Here is a 21,491-nt window from a genome sequence, read left to right as displayed (position 1 = left end):
CTTATACTAGCTTTTGTATAATTTATAATTTGAAAACTAGCCACCTTCCATCACTTAACCCGAACTATCGAAATAAAGCTTAAACCTGATAAATTTCTTAATCCTAGATTATTAGTTGATCAGAATAAATTGATCTAAAAAAAAACCCTTATCCGCACCCCAATGGTGCATAGGGCACTATGTCATATATACGCAGTGTTATCTTGATCGTTAATACATGAAGGAAAGGGGATCAGCCCTCCGCTTCAGGTACCAGTCCAGGATAATATTGAATAAATAATACAGTGATAAAATCACTTATATTTATTTTACCCCCCCTGGGAATTGAACCCGGGACCTCCAGAACGGTAGCCAAGCGTGCTGACCATTACACTACGGAGGCGGAGAGTGCGGAAGAGTTAGAATAGAGATGCACGAATGTGGATAACTATTATATAACATAGATTTGATAACTAATCGAATCAATACTTCTACGTCATTTTATTAAAACACTAATTCTTTACATGTAATCGTTTAAAGTTCCAGTTGAAATAAGTTAAAATAAGGTTATTTTTCTTTTCCCTCTCGTGCATAGGGCACTGTATCAAATCAACGAAATGTTTACTTGATTATTGATTATATGAACACGAGTCCAGCACATTAGTTTTCAGTCAAATATTTTAGATAAAGATTTATTTTAATATTATTTCGAGAAATAAAAATACTTTGTGTTCTGATCCACTCACATTTTTATTAACCAACTAGTTTCGGCAACAACCTGTTGCCCTCTTCAGGGTTTAATTTATTACTAAAAATTAGAATTAAACCCAGAAGAGGGCAACAGGTTGTTGCCGAAACTAGTTGGTTAATAAAAATGTGAGTGGATCAGAACACAAAGTATTTTTATTTCTCGAAATAATATATCAATATGATCCACAATGTTAATGCTTTCAATATTCAAAACATTTATTTTAATGTTGATAAATATTGATTATTATTTTTTCCCTGGAAATCGAACCAGGAAACTCCAGCAAAGTAGCCAATCGCTCTAACATTACAATATAAGGGGAGATAAACTAATATATTTTTTACTTAGGTACGTTACAAAATATGTTCATAATGTTGCAATAAAAATAAAAATTAAAAAATAAACCTTTAGAGAATTGACCCTAATTAACGAACTATTTTTACTGGCAACATAATTTTAATTGGCTAGAAAACATTATCTGTGTAGGGACTCGTTTTGTATTTATATAATATGTCTTTCCTTTGTCTATGGCCGCATTAATTAGCGGGTATTTTGTTTGCCTTTATGGCCACTTGATAAAGGTTTAATTACGGGAACACAATCTGATCTTTAAACTGGAATATCTTATGTGAAGACAAATTGATCAGTGTTGCCACATTTATACTGTAATCGTTTGGCGGGATCATTTATAGTTTAAATATACTTAAGCGAAACATCGAAGTACTTAACAAGTCTTTAAGGAGGTAGTTGAAAATTTAAATATGGATGTCAATATTTTCATTGAGACTTGTACACATTAGCACTGTTCATGTGATACAAGCTAAAACGGATTTATTTTATTATTATTTTTACCCTCAACCGCACCCAATTATGCACAGGGCACTTCATCGAATCCATGCAGTGTTAAATTGATCGATAATCACATGAAGACAAGACGTAGTACTTATATTAAATAAATATAAGAGTGGAAAAATCGTATATTAAATTTGACACCACTGGGAATTGCACTCGGGATCTTCAGCCCATGCTACCATTAGCCTAATTCGCTAACCACTCTACTACGGAGGCGGATATGGGTATGTAAACCCAAGTGGCCAAACTATTGCTTTTATATGATAGGATAATTTGTTGCAGCAAATTTGCGTAAATAATCACCTCTTAACCTATTATGAACGATCAAGTTAACACCACGTCAATCCGTGATGCGAAGCCCTGTACATCATAATCCAAAGCTATGTTAACACGCAAGGTGATTAGTCCTTTGATGAAGGATGAAGACATTGGAAATGGAGATGGAACAGTTGGTAGAGAAAAGAGTACAAAAGTTATAACTAGGGCTCTCAGGTTTGCATACTCAAACTCATACTGGCTTGTATATTTTTTTGACAATACTTCTGATATATTTTGTTATGAAATGCTACGAATAATAACAAAATGACCAAAAATATATTCCAACTTTAACAGCTCAAACGACAGTTTAAGCTCTTAAAGCTGGCCTCTTAAAATGTAATCTGGAGAGGATAGTTAAAGTCCATATTTGCATAAAAAAATAATATAGACATCATCCGTGATTTAATGCTTATCCAACTAGTTTTTGTTATTGACTTGTCTTCGATGCAAGCACTTAGTTTACTATGTTATTGAGAAATTAATTGAGAGTTATTTATCAAATGGTGAAAAATCATACACTTGTTATTGCCGCGAGATAACCACTTGATTCACTCGTAAATATAATGTAGCAATACCACTTAAGGTCACAACAGAAAACCTACAATTACCTATAAGGAGTAACTTCGCACAGAATAAATCAAAGTAGGTAATTCCTTGTTCTCGTTAGGTACTTGATAGGCATCTACTCGCATTCGTCGGCTTCATTTCCATATTAGGTGTGGCAACACTGAAACGTTCGTTTTTCTAATCCGCGATATTGTCATGTCAATCCTTTGCGCGGGAAATAATCCAGATGACAGATTACGTGTCGGATAGTCATAAAAAATGAGTCGTTCCCATAATAAATCTTGTAAGAAATTATTGTAATTAACATACGCAAATTAAAAACGAAGCAATTCATCATAATAGCTGACATCTAGTTATCGACGTATAGACATAGGACTTGCTGATAGAATTTTAACTAGTTAATCGATTTTTAAAAAAAGTGGCGCAGAAGTACAATACCGCATGTCAAAAGTAACCAAAAAAAATAAACGAATAAGCCTGCGCTGTCACGCTAATTTTCCGCCAACGTTTTCCTCTTTTGGAATTCCGAATGCATGAATCCCGTACCACATAGTCATTTCGGAATTTTGTAAATGGAAAACACCTGCCAAAAACGCCGACGGAAAACTTGCTTGTGGTGGCTGCCCTGGCACGTTATAAGCATTTAGTTTGTTTATTTTCTTTAAAAAAAACATTTCATCATAATTACGATAGATCGCGTCATCGAACATGTCATTCGTGATTGCATGACTTAAAAAAGATAAATAACAAACAAATAAGTTATTAAACAAGTATGCATTTTGTAAAACGTTGTCTTTGACGCAGGAAAACTAGGTAAGTACCCATTTTTATAATATTATTTACATATTTATACGAATAATATGTCGTAGAAATACCGTTAAATAATTTTCTCGAAAATTAAGTCAAGTCTGAGTCATTAAATTTATGCGGGCAAATCTGACATTTGCAGCGAAACATGTGTATGAGATAATATTTATGTATTTACAATGCAGTTAACCTTTTTCCGATGTAGCTGCCCATAAAAGAATATTACCCTAACGGATACAGGAAGCGTAGATCTAATCCGATTGTTTTATACCTAATTTAGCACAGTCTTGAGGCGAAATATCCTATGGCCGTTTGTGACCCGAGAAAGGAAATCGCAGAGGTCGGGACCTTTCGTCTTAGGGTCATCAGACCTATAAACAAACATGATCCAAGGGGCTGATTAACTTTTATACGAGTATAAATATACCATATACCTGGGATGGTGAACCTATGACACGCGTGCCATAGATCATTGTTCCGCCGCGTGTGTGCCACGGCACACTGGTGTAGAGTGGTGATTAGTTGGTGTGCCCCGGAAAAAACTCTGGTTTTGTGAAAATTACACAATTGCTCCAAATTTTGATTGCCTGTGCTCAGTTAAGTAGGCTCACATTTGGCATTGTTTTTTAAAAAATATTGTTTCACATTTTCAATAAATTTCGCAACTTAGTTTTGAAAAATTGCTTAGCAAGAGCAGATCTGTCAGGAAGCCTAGATGCTTCTGTATCAGATCTGGGCATACGGTGGGACAGCTTTCAATATAAACATAATATGTTAAATATGCATCTCTGAAATTTCTTAATTTGGTAGGTATACCTTGAATATAAAAACTTTGCGGAACACTGCCATAGATGGCATGTAAGACGATTTTACATGGCACGCAAATGAAGAAGAAAAAAAAGTTATTTTATAAAATATAAAAAAAATAGAATCACAGACAAAAATACTGCTTGTATTCTATTAAAAGCTACCAGCTATGAACCCGATATAAAAAAAATAGTATCTAGCATCCAACTACAAAAATGTCAAAAATGATGAAGTTTTAAGGGTTATACATTTTTTGTTTGACTAAGCAATTTTTTTTAGATTATCTCTTTTATTTTGCAATTAAAAAGTACTTTTTTCGATATATAAATGCTTTGTTTATACTAAAAAACTGAAGTTGCATAAACATTTGATGCATTTTTATTTCCATGACATATTACTATATTTTTTTATTTGTTTATACGCAACAAGGGTCTTTTACAATTGAATATAAAAACAATAAAGAACAGCGCGTTTACATTAAGTAATACACAAAAATATTGATAGATATAGTTCAATAGCTTTCTTTGAGTGTTTTATGTAGCAATTTCTTTCGACTGAATTGTTGTATTAGATCTTTAGAGTAAACTAAGTTGGATATTGAAAAAAAAAATTACACTCAGATTCAAAAAGGTTTGCCATTCCTGCCGTATACCATTATAACCTTAAAAAATATCTCGTACCCAAATAGGACAATGCTGGCATTGCAAAAAACACCTTGAGGGTATCGTCCGATTAGAAATATCATTATGTGATTTAAAAAAAATCATCATACACATTATTACAATTTTAAATTTACAATAACGCGTCCTCACTGGGGTTTACCGTGCCGAGGGCACATTTTAAAATGTTTATTAAGTACAGGTATGCCAAATACTTGAAAGTGGTCAGGTTAGGAGTCGTAACAATCGGCGGGTATGTATGAGGAGATGCATGAACGTGGAAGAGGCGAAGAATGTTTGCAAGGACAGAGTGGTGTGGCGCTCTATTCTCTCTGCTTACCCCTGCGGGGAAGCGACGTGATGGTTAGTTAGTTTTTTATTATCACTTTTTATTAAGTATTTGCTTTTATTTTCATTTTTTCTAATCTATTAAGATGCTAAGACGTTATTTATTCCCTTCGTATAAAAATATGCTTGATATACCTTAATATGTATATATTACACTCGTATATTGATACCTTAGGGTAAAAATCCAGTATTTCATTGATATGTTTAAAAACACTTAACCAATTTTAATCAGTTTGATCACTTAACCAGCCTTTGAGAAGTCATAAGCTCTGTAAATACCCAAAGTTCCATATTCTTCTACATCTATGCTCAGTTGTCAAAAAAAAAGAAAACCCAGATATTATTTATTGATTCGGCATTAACTTTGTGAAATAACATGTTGATTATTTAAAAAATCAAACACTTTTATTATCCCATTTATTGAGTTTTATTTTATTACACACGACTAGTTTTGAAAACTACACACGTTTTCATTATTACATCGTTACCCCACCCACAACTACATATACCTGAATAATTTGACCATGAAAACATATGTAGTTTTCGAAACTAGTCGTGTGTAATGAAATAAAATTCAATAAGTGGGATATTTTACAAGCCTGTGATGGTCGTAAGCCCCGTAAATGCCCAGACTTCCATATTCTTCTTCATCTTTGATGCGATGTCAAAAATAATATAAAAAATTACTCCTATAATTTGAGATAATCCAGATTTGTGAATAAGTATTTGGACACACTCAAAATGTTGTAAAATATCTTTTGTTTTCGAAACTAGTAAAGAAAACCCATATTTCGCTCACTCCTTTTAACAACGTCATATATCAAAATACTTGATTTTTCAGGATCGTTTTTAAAGTTTAAGAGTATAATAAAATGTATTAAAAATAAATATCAAGCCACTTATTGAACTTTTTACTGTGCGACAGATCTTTTTAGTTGAAACCTGAAGGTTTTTTTCTCCATTTGAAAAATATTTAGTATATTAAAAAAAATAAACAATACATTTTCTTCAAAATGCAAAAACAACACTTTCTTCCCTGTAGCGGGTAAATATTAAGTTAAAAATATGCCGCTTTTGCTGGGATATAGTACATTTTCTATGCATTACGAAAGCATGCACAACTGAAAATTTATGATATATGACGTTGTTGAAAGGAGTGAGTGATTTGAACACACTCAAAATTTTGTTAATATCGAGTCTATTTTAATGCAAGAAATAATGTAAATAACGAGTAAAAGAGACCGTAGTTAGTTCGGAAAAATAACTTTTGGTATATAATTAGTAAGTCAATGCCTCGAATTGACAAAAAATATTAAACCGCATAATTTAGACTGGAGAATAAGGGTAAAATATAGCCGACACCTTTATTAATATAATACATATTCAGCTGGAATAAAAAAACATACCTCCGCTCGACTATTGCACATTTTAATAGTAGTCAAAATATGTAAATTGTATGGTCGTGTGTTGCACGTATAAGAACTAGTCGAGAGGATGTCCATATAGGGAACTCGATCATATTGGTTGGGCGACCTTCAAGGTCACCGCCCGATGCAGGACTGTACGCCTCACCAACACCATTACAAGGTACAGTAACTCCAATGGAGAGAGAAAAGGAAGCGGTGGATGCAATTTAAAAATAAATATATATTTTTCTCAATATTATTAATATTTAAAGCCTTTATTTTGCGGTAACAAAATGTTAGTAATATTAGTATACACCACATGCTGTGGTAGTGATTGTCCTGACGAAGAGACGGGTACGTCTCGAAACCGGTAGACGTAAAAATCTCGGTGAGTGGTTATGTACTAATATTGCTTTCATTTTTGTTTAAAAAAATACAAAAGTAAATATGTAAGAGAAATATTTGTATTTTGCATATTAAAAGCATTATTGACTTTGTGGTATGGTAATATAACACTCCTTATCATTCACCGTTCACTTTGTGTAAATTTAACTTCAAGTCCACTTTTAAAAATATTCCCTTTGTGATTCATTTGTCTTCTATTTCTCTTTCAAAATTTTATTTTTGTTTAAATGTCAAACCGTAATAATTTCATTTAAATGACCTGCTTATGGAATTATTATTCCGAAACTGGTAGTCACGAATAAGTGCTTATTAAAGTGGTATTGCACAAAGTGAACGATGAATGATAAGGAGAGTGTTAGAAATATTTGTGTTTTTATTACTTACAAAAACACTTCCATACTATTTCGGTGAGTCTAAGAGGCTCATTATTAAAAATAGGTATCGAATTGTGGTGGAGTGGGTTCGAACCCACTCTGAAACTCTGACTCAAAAGCCACAGCCTGACAAACGTGTTAACGAATGAACGCATTAACAATATTTTGAGTGTGTCCAAATACTTCACAGACCTGGGTTTTTTTCACTTAGGAATTATTTAAACAATCATTCATACATCTCAACGTAGATGAAGAAGAACATGGAAGCCAGGGCTTATGACCTGTTATATGCCAGTTAAGTGATCACTTTACACACGTTCAACATTCACCATGCTACCCACGATTGACAACCGCACTTCTCAAATTTTCGGAACTCCTAGGAGTCTCTAGAGATATATTGATCAATCTCATTACACAGAGCATATGAGTTCACAAATGCCATCGATGTTGGATTGAGAAAACCTCTTACAATTTATTTTTAATTATTTTTATTCATTTACGCGATTTTGTTCGACTCACCACAGCCAATTATTTTATTTTTACAATTATAATATATTGAATTTCTCGATTTATATTTTTTTGTGATGACCCTTATGATGATGAGTTTTATTGAAGATTTTATTTGAAAAAGGACAGTGTTTTTTTACCATTGATTACAAAGAATGTCCTCAAAAAATACTTAACCTCTGTTAATGACTTATTTATTATTATTTTAAGTGACCTTTCCATATATTTTTAGCATATTTTTTCCAAGGTCTACTGGAAAAAGTCTGATCTCGAAAATTGTTTTCATCTTTATAAAATTAATTGACTTTGTTTTCACCACTTTTTTTATTAATACAATTTAATCTACCGGTTTCGACAATACCTTGTCATCATCAGGGTTTATTTTAAATAAAAAACATTAAAATACTCTCACCAAAAACTTCCGCACACTCCATAAAAATCCTAAATGTTATTTTTATTCTAATGATGACAAAGTATTGTCGAAACCGGTAGGTTAAATTGTATTAATAAAAAAGTGGTGAAAACAAAGTTAATTAATTTTATATGGATAACATTTAGGATTTATATGGAGCGTGTGGAAGTTTTTGGTGAGAGTATTTTAATGTTTTTTAATGTTTTTCATTTAAAATCAACCCTGTTGAAGACAAGGTATTGTGAAAACCTGTAGGTTAAATTGTATTAATAAAAAAGTGGTGGAAACAAAGTTAATTAATTTTATAAATATATTATAATATTATTTTTTGACATCTCATCGAAGATGAAGAAGAATATGGAAGTCTGGGCATTTACGGGGCTGACGACCGTCATAGGCTGGTTTAAGTGATCACTTTACACACGTGTAACATTCACCAATTCTACCCATTATTGACAACCACACTACTCAAATTCTTGGAAGTTCTATATATATGAACCAATTTAGAAACCATGTTCATGAATCACTAGAACTTCACTAGAGACATCTATTGGTGAGATGTAAATGCTTAATGAAAAGCTTCTTTACATCTCACCAATAGATGCCTCTAGTGAAGTTCTAGTGGTTCAAGAACAAGGTTTCTAAATTGGTTCATATATACAGAACTTCCAAGAATTTGAGTATTGTGGTTGTCAATAATCGGTAGAATTGGTGAATGTTACACGTGTGTAAAGTGATCACTTAAACCAGCCTATGACGGTCGTCAGCCCCGTAAATGCCCAGACTTCCATATTCTTCTTCAACTTTGACGAATTGTCAAAAAATAATATGAAAATAACTCCTGTAATTTGAGATAATCCAGATTTTGTGAACAAGTATTTGGACACACTCAAAATGTTGTAAGATGTTATAAAATGTGCCACAAAGTATCTGCGGAAAACATTCAAGAAAAGAAAAAACGAAAATTATTTTTAAGAAAAGTTAAAATATGTTTATGTGGATCTTATCAAAGGGTACTTACTTACTTCCTTGCTTAGAAGGAAGCAAGGAGATATTTGGATAGATTAAATTGGTTAAAAATGAAAGAAAAATATCAAAGGGAGACTTCCTTGCTTAGAAGGAAGCAAGGAGATATTTGGATAGATTAAATTGGTTAAAAATGAAAGAAAAATATCAAAAGGAGACTTCCTTTCTTAGAAGGAAGCAAGGAGATATTTGGATAGATTAAATTGGTTAAAATGAAAGAAAAATATCAAAGGGAGACTTTCTTGCTTAGAAGGAAGCAAGGAGATATTTGGATAGATTAAATTGGTTAAAATGAAAGAAAAATATCAAAGGGAGACTTTCTTGCTTAGAAGGAAGCAAGGAGATATTTGGATAGATTAAAATTGTTAAAAATGAAAGAAAAATATCAAAGGGAGACTTCCTTGCTTAGAAGGAAGCAAGGAGATATTTGGATAGATTAAATTGGTTAAAATGAAAGAAAAATATCAAAGGGAGACTTTCTTGCTTAGAAGGAAGCAAGGAGATATTTGGATAGATTAAAATTGTTAAAAATGAAAGAAAAATATCAAAGGAAGACTTCCTTGCTTAGAAGGAAGCAAGGAGATATTTGGATAGATTAAATTGGTTAAAATGAAAGAAAAATATCAAAGGGAGACTTTCTTGCTTAGAAGGAAGCAAGGAGATATTTGGATAGATTAAAATTGTTAAAAATGAAAGAAAAATATCAAAGGGAGACTTCCTTGCTTAGAAGGAAGCAAGGAGATATTTGGATAGATTAAATTGGTTAAAATGAAAGAAAAATATCAAAGGGAGACTTTCTTGCTTAGAAGGAAGCAAGGAGATATTTGGATAGATTAAAATTGTTAAAATTGTTAAATTGATTAAAGTTTTTTTATTATTTATCTCTGTCTCAAAATTGTATTTTGTCAGGTCAATCGATGTTTGAGGATTAAAATAGGGGAAATAAAAACATTCATCTTAAATTTTCTTAAATCTTTTTTATTTAGTACAATAATAGTATTGTTAGTTTTAGGCAGTATTTTGTTGATTTATTTGTAAAAATAATAATATACAAAATTAATTAAATGTAAAAATTATACCCAGAGACAAAATACTGTAAAATTAGAAAATAAATTCAAGAAATAATAGTAAACTTAAACGATAAAATACCTAACTAGGATTAGCATTTCTATTTGGTATTGTTAAACTGAATATTAAAAAACACATATATATGTTCATAAATATCTTAAAAATATGTTTTTTCTTCGAACTTTCCAGCGCAGTTGAACTTCCATATAACGAACTCCTTCATAGTGACGTTCCCAATATAGCGAATATTCTGATCGACTATTGAACTTCAGAATATCATTGATGAAGAGCGTATTTCGCTGTATTATAAAATTAATTATAATCTTATTTATATTTTCTGTATTTTTTGTTGTTGAGATTCATCTCTCCTAATACCGATTTAGAATTTCACCTAATAGCGTACAATAAACATTTCTTTATATTCTTTATATATATATATATATATATATATATATATATATATATATATATATATATATATATATATATATATATATATGTATATATATGTATATATATATATATATATATATATATATATATATATATATATATATATATATATATATATATATATATATATATATATTATATATATATATATATGTATGTCCGCCTATGTAGTGTAATGGTCAGCACGCTCGGCTACCGTTCTGGAGGTCCCGGGTTCGATTCCCAAGGGGGGTCAAATAAATATAAGTGATTTTTCACTGTAATATTTATTCAATATTACCCTGGACTGGTACTTGAAGCGGAGGGCTGATCACCTTTCCTTCATGTGTAAACGATCAAGATAACACTGTGTTTATATGAAGCTGTGCCCTATGCACCATTGGGGTGCGGATAAGGGTTTAAAAAACAAATATATATAAATATACACACATATATATATATATATATATATATATATATATATATATATATATATATATATATATATATATATATATATATATATATATATATATATATATATATATATATATATATATATATATATATATATATATATATATATATATATATATACATATATATATATATATATATATATATATATTTATATATATATATACATATATATATAAATATACATATATATATAAATATACATATATATATACATATATATATATATATATATATATATATATATATATATATATATATATATATATATATATATATATATATATATATATATATATATATATATATATATATATATATATATATATATATTCTGTATTCGAGCTTTTTGCTGTGGTTTACCAACATCGTTTATATGGAAGATCGACCGTTTATTATATAAAATACATAAAAAGATATTTAAAAATATTTTTAAGAGGGGATTTTTTTATAATAAAAATATATAAATTAAACAATTTGTATACAGGTTCAATATAATGTAAAACATGCTATATTAAAAAAAATATTTATAATTATTTGAATTCATCTTTTAAAAATGTTTTTTATTGTTATTGAATTCGTGTATTTATTTGAAACATTTTTTAATTTGAATATTGCACCTGTATATCAATTATTAAAAAATGTCAAAATTAAAAAAAAACTTAAGAAATAAGTTTATCAAATTATTTTAAAAAATTGTCCCCATTTTATTCATGAAAGAAACGGTCATATTTTATTACAAAGGTAAATGTCATCTACGCACATTTTATATATTTTTACACGCATGTAATGAAATATATTGCAATATAATACGATATGTATTTTGAAAATTAATACCACGTAAATTTAAAATGTTTATATGTATATTACCAATGATTCACGCCAAAGAAGTGATGATAGAATAATTGAATAAATGTTTATTTAAAATAAAACTATTTAATTTATGTTTTAAATTACATATTTTACAATGATCTTTTGTTGTTTATATTTTCAAACGTAAATGATCAAGTTCACTTCACTTTTTCAAAAGATGACCATATTTCTTACAAATCTTTATTCAAAGAAAAAAGCACTCAATGTTTTTAATTCAATAGTGTTGTGACGTAATTTTATTAAAACTTAAAAAATACAATAGAATAAAAATAATTTTTTAAATTAGCCTACAAATAATACTACAAAAGTGATTAAAATAACAGTGATTAGGTACACAAAATAACTATAACTCATTGAATGAATACATTTTTTAAAGAAAAAAATCATAATGAATTATATCGCCAACAGAAGCACGTATATAAACATTATTCCTATATGATTGTGATAAATTATGTCAAATTATAGTTAGAAATATCCAATTCCTAAAATCTACATACATTTAAACTAAGCACCATATTTATATATTATAACTACATACTTTAATTATAATGCTGCACTATTAAATAGTGCCTATCTCTTTATCTAAGCTACAAATTAAGGCAGGTATGTGATCAAAAATAATATTTAAGCATTTAAAAACGTGATTTTCAATTTTTAAAGTAATAAAATAATCAGATAATTTTAATTTAATTTTTTTGCAACAAATTATTGTAGGCATTGATATTATCAAATCAAGTAGATTGGTACTGCCAACATAGATCATAAATAAAGTGCCTACTTGACGTTGCGCACAGAAGAATTCCATAGAAGAAATGTCAGTTAGTATTGATCGAAAAGAAATGGCGGGAATCAAGAAAACTGTCAAATTTTCTTTGTATATATTCAGTATGAAAAAGATTCATCTTTATATATTTTTTTAACTTCTACAATCTAGAATAAAAACAAGAAAGTAATTTTAATTTTAATTTTGTAAAAGCGTTCAATGATTGATCGGTTTCCACGTGTTATTTTATTACTAGAAAAATAGAACATCGTATTTTAGGTTAGGTTAGATCCTACCAAACTTACGTTAAAAGTATGTTAACCTTATTTCATTCTTCATTAAAATAAATGCTGATTTAAAATACAACGAAGCCTACATTACATTGTGAATGTTTTCTCTTAAAAATATTATTTTCTCATACTTATTGAATACACGTAATAATCATACCAATAGTAATAATCAAAAACCTTCAACATTTAAAAGGGTAGAAATATATTTAAAACAATCAACGTGGACTAAATATTGTAAAGAATACTAAACAGAGATACAATAATCTAGCACCGTATTGTTGGGTTTTATTTAAGCTAATTCTAAACTATATATTGATACAAATGAAATTAGAAATGGTTTCATATCGAAAGAATTACATATTTTAAAAAAATCATCGGACGAAGTATTCCTATAACATTTTTCAATTTGAAACAAAAGTGTGTTTATTGCTGGAATTATTGTCCAAGCACCTGTCTCAAGTAAAAAAATATATAACCTCAAATTATCTGTCGACAAAACACTTGGTAGTAAGGTGGTAACCAATCGTTTAAATGATAATAAATGTCATCATTTTCCAGTTAAAAAACAAAAACTATATTACCAGCGATCCCCATTTATCTGTAAGATCCACCTTGGCAATTTTATCTAGTTAAATACTTTCTCTAGTTAGTTTACCGAACCGATGTCAGAGGGCACCACAATATCCAAAGACAAAAGAGCGCGTACTTGAGAACGGGACGTATTCTCATCACGAAGAGTACATTTTTCATAATGTCAAAAGGTTCTAATACTTTCACTCAACTAGACCAGCTACGAGCTCAGTTCGAAAAGCGAATTCCATAGATAAATTCTCTAGGGTCGAGAAAAACAGACGGCGGTTTCCCGCGTCCAGTCTTAGCGGCAAGAAAAATGGCGGGAATGAATACAACTGTCAAATGGAATCACGACTCCGTTTCGACTGTTTATTGTTTGCCATTTTCTAAACAGTCTTAAAGAGATGAAAAAACCATCTCAACTCCCTCAGCCTTACTTATCAACAGCCTTAACACAACCTCATTCAAGAGTCCATATACCGAGAATGTTGTTTAAAATATTTTTCGTCTTATAGAAAAAATGCAATTGATATAAAAATATCATTCCTTCTTTAAGTAATATGTTCAATATCCTAAAACTAATATATGCTAAGGGTACAATGTGCCTTGTCTAGCAGCATAAATTCGTTTGTTTTTATAAATTATAAAGTATTGCACTACCTGAAAATATCTCAAGGAATGGTTTGTGCCTACATATTTCGTATGTAAATAATGGAAAATTTATGTCATTGCTTACGTTTCATGGTAATAGTTTATACGTAAAGTTCGTAAGAAATTATCACCGAGAGTCCCGTTCTCAATTTCAAGCTTTTTGCGATTCGGCAGTCTCAACATCATTTTCATTCAAAACACTAAAGGTAACTAACTTCCTACTGGACATTGAATAATTCAACAAAAACAAAATTATCACTCGTAATAATCCGAGGACTTCTTATAGGAAACACTCGATACTGGCGCTGGTATTCTGGAAGTGATCCCCAGGGATTTGCCATCCCTTCGAGGAGAAAACATGGGAATTTTACTAACTAAAGCGGCGGACTTCAGCCCGGAACTGTTGTCTGATGAGTCGACGGTGTCGACCTGCTTGGTAACTGGAACGGAACAGTTGTTGAGACTGTCTCTCAACTGTCTGCTGCTTTGGCTCCTTTCCAAAGTCCCGTTGGAATGCACCCAAGCTGAAGTAAAATCCGAATAATCAGGATCATCGCTCATTTGTTTAGATTTCTCAGGCTGGACGAATCCGGAGTATTGTTTGATGATATCCTTCATTTTCTCCAACATCATCATGTCATCGTCAACATTTTCCGCACTTTTAAGTATCTTTTCCAGCAACGGACTCATTTGTTTATTTGCAGTCTTGACCGGAGAAGTTTGAGGGGAAGGAGTCGCTTTGATTCTTCTCCCGTTGTGATCGTAACCGGTCATGTTTCTCAAGGCGGATGTACTGGAACGCAAGTTAGAGTTGCGTTGGAAGGGTGGAGAGGCCACTTTGTTTCCTGATGTTCCATTTTTATTCGCCAAAGGAGACACAAACGTATCAGATGTCATCGCAGGCCTTGCTTTACCTTTGGGAGTTGGAGACCTACCGTTCCATGTGTTGTTGACAGACGACGCGTTTCTAGCGCCAGACATTTTTCCAAAACTTCCCGAGTTACCAGTTGGAGAATTCATTGGAACTGGGGGCTTACTGGCCGAATCTTTGGGTTTGCCTGCTGAGTTGAGTTTCTTCATCGGACTCGAGGGATCTCGAGAAAGCGATCTATCTTTTATCGCTGAACGATCCCTACTTATAGATCGAGATCTGCTTCCAGAAGAAAGATTTTCCATCGAAAGCCTTCTTCGGTTCAGAACAGGAGACTGGGGGATTTGAGATGTAGTTCCCGATTTTTTAAGACTTTGACTCGGAGAATCATTTCCGTCCAAACATATAGGAGGACTACTCAAATTTCTGGAGTGTTTTTTATCAACTGCAGAGAGAACACTTTTCTTGTCTCCATACAAGGTCTCGGAATAATTGGTTTTCCTGAGACCCGTCACTGAACTAACTTCCACGGGCGGAGATTTGTGATAACGATTGGTGTTGTTTTTATCGGAGAAAGTCAAAGCTGTTGCTTCCTCGCTTCCTCTGCTACGATCTTCCGTTGTAGACATTTGAGAGCTGCAGTCACTCGACGAAGTCTGACGTTTGAATCCTGTATCAGTAGAAGACATTTCTGGACGCTCTGTAAAGAAAAATATGTTTTAATCTCCGATTCTATAAAATAAATGGTTTAAATGTAAAATTGAGAAAAAATAGGATTGCTTACCATTCATATCAGCGTCTTCCGTTGATGCCTGGCTATTGAGAGACAACCTGTTGAGTTTCAAACCAGCAACGTCCTTGATGTTGCCATTGGGACCTGGAGGAGTCGTATGTGCCGAACCATTTTGTATTATACCGAGACTCCTGTATCCTTCATCAGATACTTCGCTTCCATTATCAGAAGCATTTTCTGATCCATTTGCACCGTTCTCCAAAGTGACCAAATCATTTGTGTTGGAAAACACTGTGTGATCAAAAATATTTGTGGCTGTTATTTCCTTCTCTGGTGTGGTTATCAGCTTGCGTGTTTCAATGCCAATATTATTGGTGATCAAAGATGTCGGCTTTGGAGTTGGGCTCCTAGATCTGTTGTTACCGTGTGGGTTTGGCATCAGGGATGAAGAAGGGACAAGAGCTGGGTTGTTGTATGTTGCCTGTGATATTTGTGCGTAGTTTGATGTTTTGCGCTGTGTACTCGGCGACTGATTCTGTACGTTTCTTCTCGCAGGACTCGGGGATACAGATCGTCTGTTGTTGTACCTGTACTGTTCGGCAGAGAGGTGGTTGAATGCTTGATTCTCGAAAGCGTTATTTGTGTGTCCCATGTAAGGCAGAGAAGTGCACGAGCGATCGTATGGAGCTGCAGGAGAGCGGCTGCGCTGGCGAGCTGCAGTGTGCTGCGGAGCTCCGAGGTGAGCCACGTGCTGAGGGCTGCCACCTCCGGAAGAACCAACACTTGATACGGATGAACGGCGTGTGCGTGGAGGAGACCTGGACGAAAATAAAACAAAATTAACAAAGGAACATAACTTTTGTAAGAAGAGAACTTCACATATTTCTTATTTCAAACAATGTATAATCATAATTGGTGGATCAACTCTTCTTCTTTAAGACCTTTGAAGATCATAGTAAAATTATTAAACTTGGTCTTTTCAATGAATACGTAGATTGATATCATAAAACAAAATGTACTTTATTTAGAAGTTATAAGCCTGGGTCCCCTTCAAAATATTCACCTTCCCGGTATACACACTTATCCCAACGGTGTTTCTACTTTTGAAAACTGTCCTGTAACGCTTCTTTTATGATGTCCTTCAGCTTTTTCGTCAAATTTACCTTCATATTGGGAATTGTCCCAAATTTTCTTCCCTTCAAAGGTCTTTTGAATTTGGGGAATAATAAGAAGTCAGAAGGAGCGAGATCATGTTAGTAAGTGATTGGGGAAGAACAGTGATCGAGTGTTTGGCCAAAAACTCACAAGAACTGAAACGTGAATAGGCTGTAGCTGATCAAACAGCAACGTTCACGACAACACCTCATTTTGTTTTATGACGTCAGTCTAGTTATTAAGTAAACAGCCTACATATTAATTTCGACTTGTATTTTTACCTGTCGTAATGAACCTCAGCTCCAGCCAAATCCATTCCTTGTCCATTGGTAGCCGGAGGGTATCTCTGGATGACCCTTGCTCCAAGAGTTGGACGATGTTGGGCTTTGCAGCGGCAGGGATCGTGCTTGTCCAGATAATGAGATAGAGTGTCCCATCCTCCTCCAACGCGGACCATCACATGGCTCCTCAAAACCTGTTGACCAAGAAAATAAATTCATTAATTCACAAATAATATATGTTTGTAAATTATATTTAAGGATACATATAGTAGCCGTTTGGTGTAGCCTATGCTGCTGAAACATGGACCATAAAAGCAGCAGAAAGGAGAAAATTTGTCTTTTCTGAAAAAAAATATTTCTTACATTCATAATGAATGTTTACCTAATCATTTTACTGGGGATATCTGAGTTTTTTCCCGTTTTTTAAATCATATTTTTAAATCATATTTTCATATGGTGTACGGAGTGCGTGGAGGTTTTTGGTATCGTAAGGGAAGGGTTATTAACTATAACCTAACTATGAATATTTCAATGTTTTAGAATTTAGTACATAAACCCTGATGATGACAAGGTTCTTGTCAAAACCGGTTGGATAAAGTGTACCAATAAAAAGTGGTTAAAACAAAGTTGTTTTATTTTATAAAGTTTTTCAAGACTAATTAATACTAGTATTTATCAGTCTTGAAAAAGAAGCGGTTAGCTTCGAAACCGGTAGACATTATAATTAAGTTATAATAAAATATTTATAGTGATTTTAAAACAAAGTAACATTTTAATTATAAAATGAAAATCACAAAGTTAGTGCTTCAAATATAAATTAAAGATCTTTTTTATGTATCCTTTGATATAAAAATTCATTTAGATTGAAGGCCAAAATTTAATAATATTCTAATCAATAGTGAAGTATTTGAATAAATTATTTATGGTTCATAATATCATAGTAACAATGAGTCATTAGCAAAATAAAATCTGCTAATATTTATTTATCAATGGTATCGTTCTAATGGTATTTTTTTGTGAATGAATACCATTTCGGCTAACTGTACGTACGCAAGTTGGTATTTTGGCAAGGCCGATTTCAAAATTAACACAAACAGAGGTCGAAACATTGTAAGTTCAACAGCCTGATTTGGAGAGGTCAGCTTAAGAAATAGAGAACAAAGTCTAGGAGCTGGGAGAAGAACACACATCGCTCAGTCCTTTATATTATGTCCTTTATATACAACGTCATATATCAAAAATATTCTTCCATATTCTTCTTCATCTATGTTGAATATAACGAATATGAAAGTAACGGATTAGCGAGTGTTTTTGCCTAGAATTTTCACTCATGAATTACATGAAATTATAGTAACTTTAAACATAAAGAGTAAATCCACTCACAAGTAGGCATAGGCTATGAAACTTATAAAGTTGAAGCCTGAGTAGGGACATGATAAACGGTGTTGCATAAGCCGTAGCTAGATTTCAGAGTCACTTGGACGTTATAATTTAAAAAAAAATGGTAACGGATTACAGTAACATTCACCGATTCTCTATCATGATTGACAACCACAATACTAAATTTTTTGAAACTTCTAGATAAATTGACCAAACTCATAATACAGTATGTGCGAGTTCACAATACGTTCATCTTTGTTTAGGATGAGGGAAGAGATGTACATGAAGATGAGGTACAATTTTTTAAAATATTTTTAAGCAATCAGAGGAAAACTGGGAAACAAGTGTAAAAACTGTATTTTGACTAACTAATTAACTTATCTTTTGTAACTGCAGACAGTAGAATTCCATATTGAATTGTTGGGTAATATATCCAAAGTAAAACAAGGTTTGTTGGATTGAATTCTACATTTATTGATGTATTTGTTAATACGTGACGCGTTTCGTCTTCTTAGGACATTAGTAGAGTGTTTGATGTCCTAAGAAGACGAAACGCGTCACGTATTAACAAATACATCAATAAATGTAGAATTCAATTCATAAAACCTTGTTTTATTTTTGATAAATTCCCCAATAACTAACACTCGTTCCACATGTCCAAACCATCTTAACACACCTTTCTTAGTTGTATCGATAATGCTTATCTCAGCTTTGCATTTCCTTCCTTGTTTCACCATTCGAACATCTATCGTACATCGTTTTTATAATGTATTTTGAAGAAATTAAATTAACAAATCCGACTTTATTTTAATCTCAAGGTGGATAAAACCACTTATTACATGACCTGCCCCATACATATTTGGCGCCACGCGAACAGCGATAGCTGGCCCAAGAGGTCACGGACTCGTAAAATGTCGAAGGTCGCGGATAATCAATACATTTAACAGTATCCAAGTTAATGCCAAGTTAATGACTTGGTCAAATAAAGAAGAAGTATTAAGGTCACAATCATTTGTTTCAAATACAATTTTATCACTTTTAAACGTGGTAAAAATTATTGTATCTGATATTTTAATGACCTCGGCTATTTTTTAAACTAATGACTTGAGTGAAAATAAAACATTTTTTGAGGAATCTCACGAATTGAAGGTATGAATCTCATGAACTGGATGTATGATTGTAAAGATCGCTCTAAATGGCGCTATGCTTCCAAGAATGTTACAATTTAAAATATGCAGGAATCTTACAATGTAAAATATCTCAAGAACTGAAGTTTATGAATCTCATAAACTGTAGATATAATTATAAAGATCGCTCTAAATGGCGCTATGCTTGCTACCATCTAAAAATGTAAAATATGCAGGAAGGAATCTCACGAACTAAAGTTAGTTGTATGAATCTCATAAACTGTAGGTATGATTGTAAAGATTGCTCTAACTGGCGCTATGCTTGCTAGCATCTAACAATGTAAAATATGCAGGAAGGAATCTCACGAACTAAAGTTAAGTTGTATGAATCTCATGAACTGTAGATATGATTGTAAAGATCGCTCTAAATGAAGCTATGCTTGCAAGAATCTTACAATGTAAAATATGCAGGAAGGAATCTCACGAACTAAAGTTAGTTGTATGAATCTCATAAACTGTAGGTATGATTGTAAAGATTGCTCTAACTGGCGCTATGCTTGCTAGCATCTAAAAATGTAAAATATGCAGGAAGGAATCTCACGAACTAAAGTTAAGTTGTATGAATCTCATGAACTGTAGATATGATTGTAAAGATCGCTCTAATGAAGCTATGCTTGCAAGAATCTTACAATGTAAAATATGCAGGAAGGAATCTCACGAACTAAAGTTAGTTGTATGAATCTCATAAACTGTAGGTATGATTGTAAAGATTGCTCTAACTGGCGCTATGCTTGCTAGCATCTAAAAATGTAAAATATGCAGGAAGGAATCTCACGAACTAAAGTTAAGTTGTATGAATCTCATGAACTGTAGATATGATTGTAAAGATCCCTCTAAATGGCGCTATGCTTGCAAGAATCTTAGAATGTAAAATATGCAGGTAGGAATCTCACAAACTGGAGGCATGCTTGTCAGAAATGTTACTAAATGAACTAAGAATACTCGCGAATTAAAGTATTTCTCATTTTCTGTTTCAATTTGTTTCGGTCCATTCCAAGCTGTGAAGATAATGGCTCAATTACGATCATCTGTATATCTTTAACCTTCAAACATGACGTTTCGTAACAACATAAGGCCTCATCTTCGTGACAGTCGACGTGCACACGTGTGTTACTACAATAAAGCAATCATCACCCACGGTCAGGTGTATGAAAAAGTACAAAATATGGTTCCTCGTTCAATCAGGAACAGAAAAAATGTTCGGCCGTGGGGACCTTCACCCAGAGAGCGGACCACATGTCGGCAGTACCTTTTATATTATATATAGACCGATGGTTGAATGGTAACAGCGTTAGATGGGGGTCCATATATGGAATATAACAAGGATGTGGAGTTAGTCACCGGCCGGCCATATGTGCTCAATGTTACTGCACAAATCACGATCTAAGGCCAGAGTTACGGAACAGTACAGGGGAGGGGAAATGACAAACGGCGATCGAAGTATTTTCATCATTTTAAAATTTTATTAATCAATTGATTCGGCAGTCAATTTGTGGTAAAATGTATCCATTTTTAATTTAAGTTTTACTTAGTATATACCAC

General features: G+C 32.3%; 1 protein-coding gene across 1 annotated transcript; it reads right to left on the bottom strand.

Annotated features, from left to right (window-relative positions):
• Positions 1 to 14,463: 14,463 nt before the first annotated feature.
• LOC148307717 (GAS2-like protein pickled eggs) lies at positions 14,464 to 17,576 on the bottom strand (the record flags this gene model as incomplete). The annotated part of the gene is made up of 3 exons (XM_088262927.1): positions 14,464 to 15,913; positions 15,998 to 16,764; positions 17,383 to 17,576. Coding segments are annotated over 3 exons (2,277 nt in total), but the record flags the coding sequence as incomplete, so codon positions are not given.
• Positions 17,577 to 21,491: the final 3,915 nt, after the last annotated feature.

Source organism: Brachycentrus maculatus, unplaced genomic scaffold (assembly GCF_059751285.1).
Source record: "Brachycentrus maculatus isolate JH-2025_06_01 unplaced genomic scaffold, ASM5975128v1 h1tg000192l, whole genome shotgun sequence".
Taxonomy (NCBI): domain Eukaryota; kingdom Metazoa; phylum Arthropoda; class Insecta; order Trichoptera; family Brachycentridae; genus Brachycentrus; species Brachycentrus maculatus.
The sequence above is the reverse complement of the archived record's forward strand: the minus strand, read 5'-3'. Positions and strand labels throughout refer to the sequence as shown.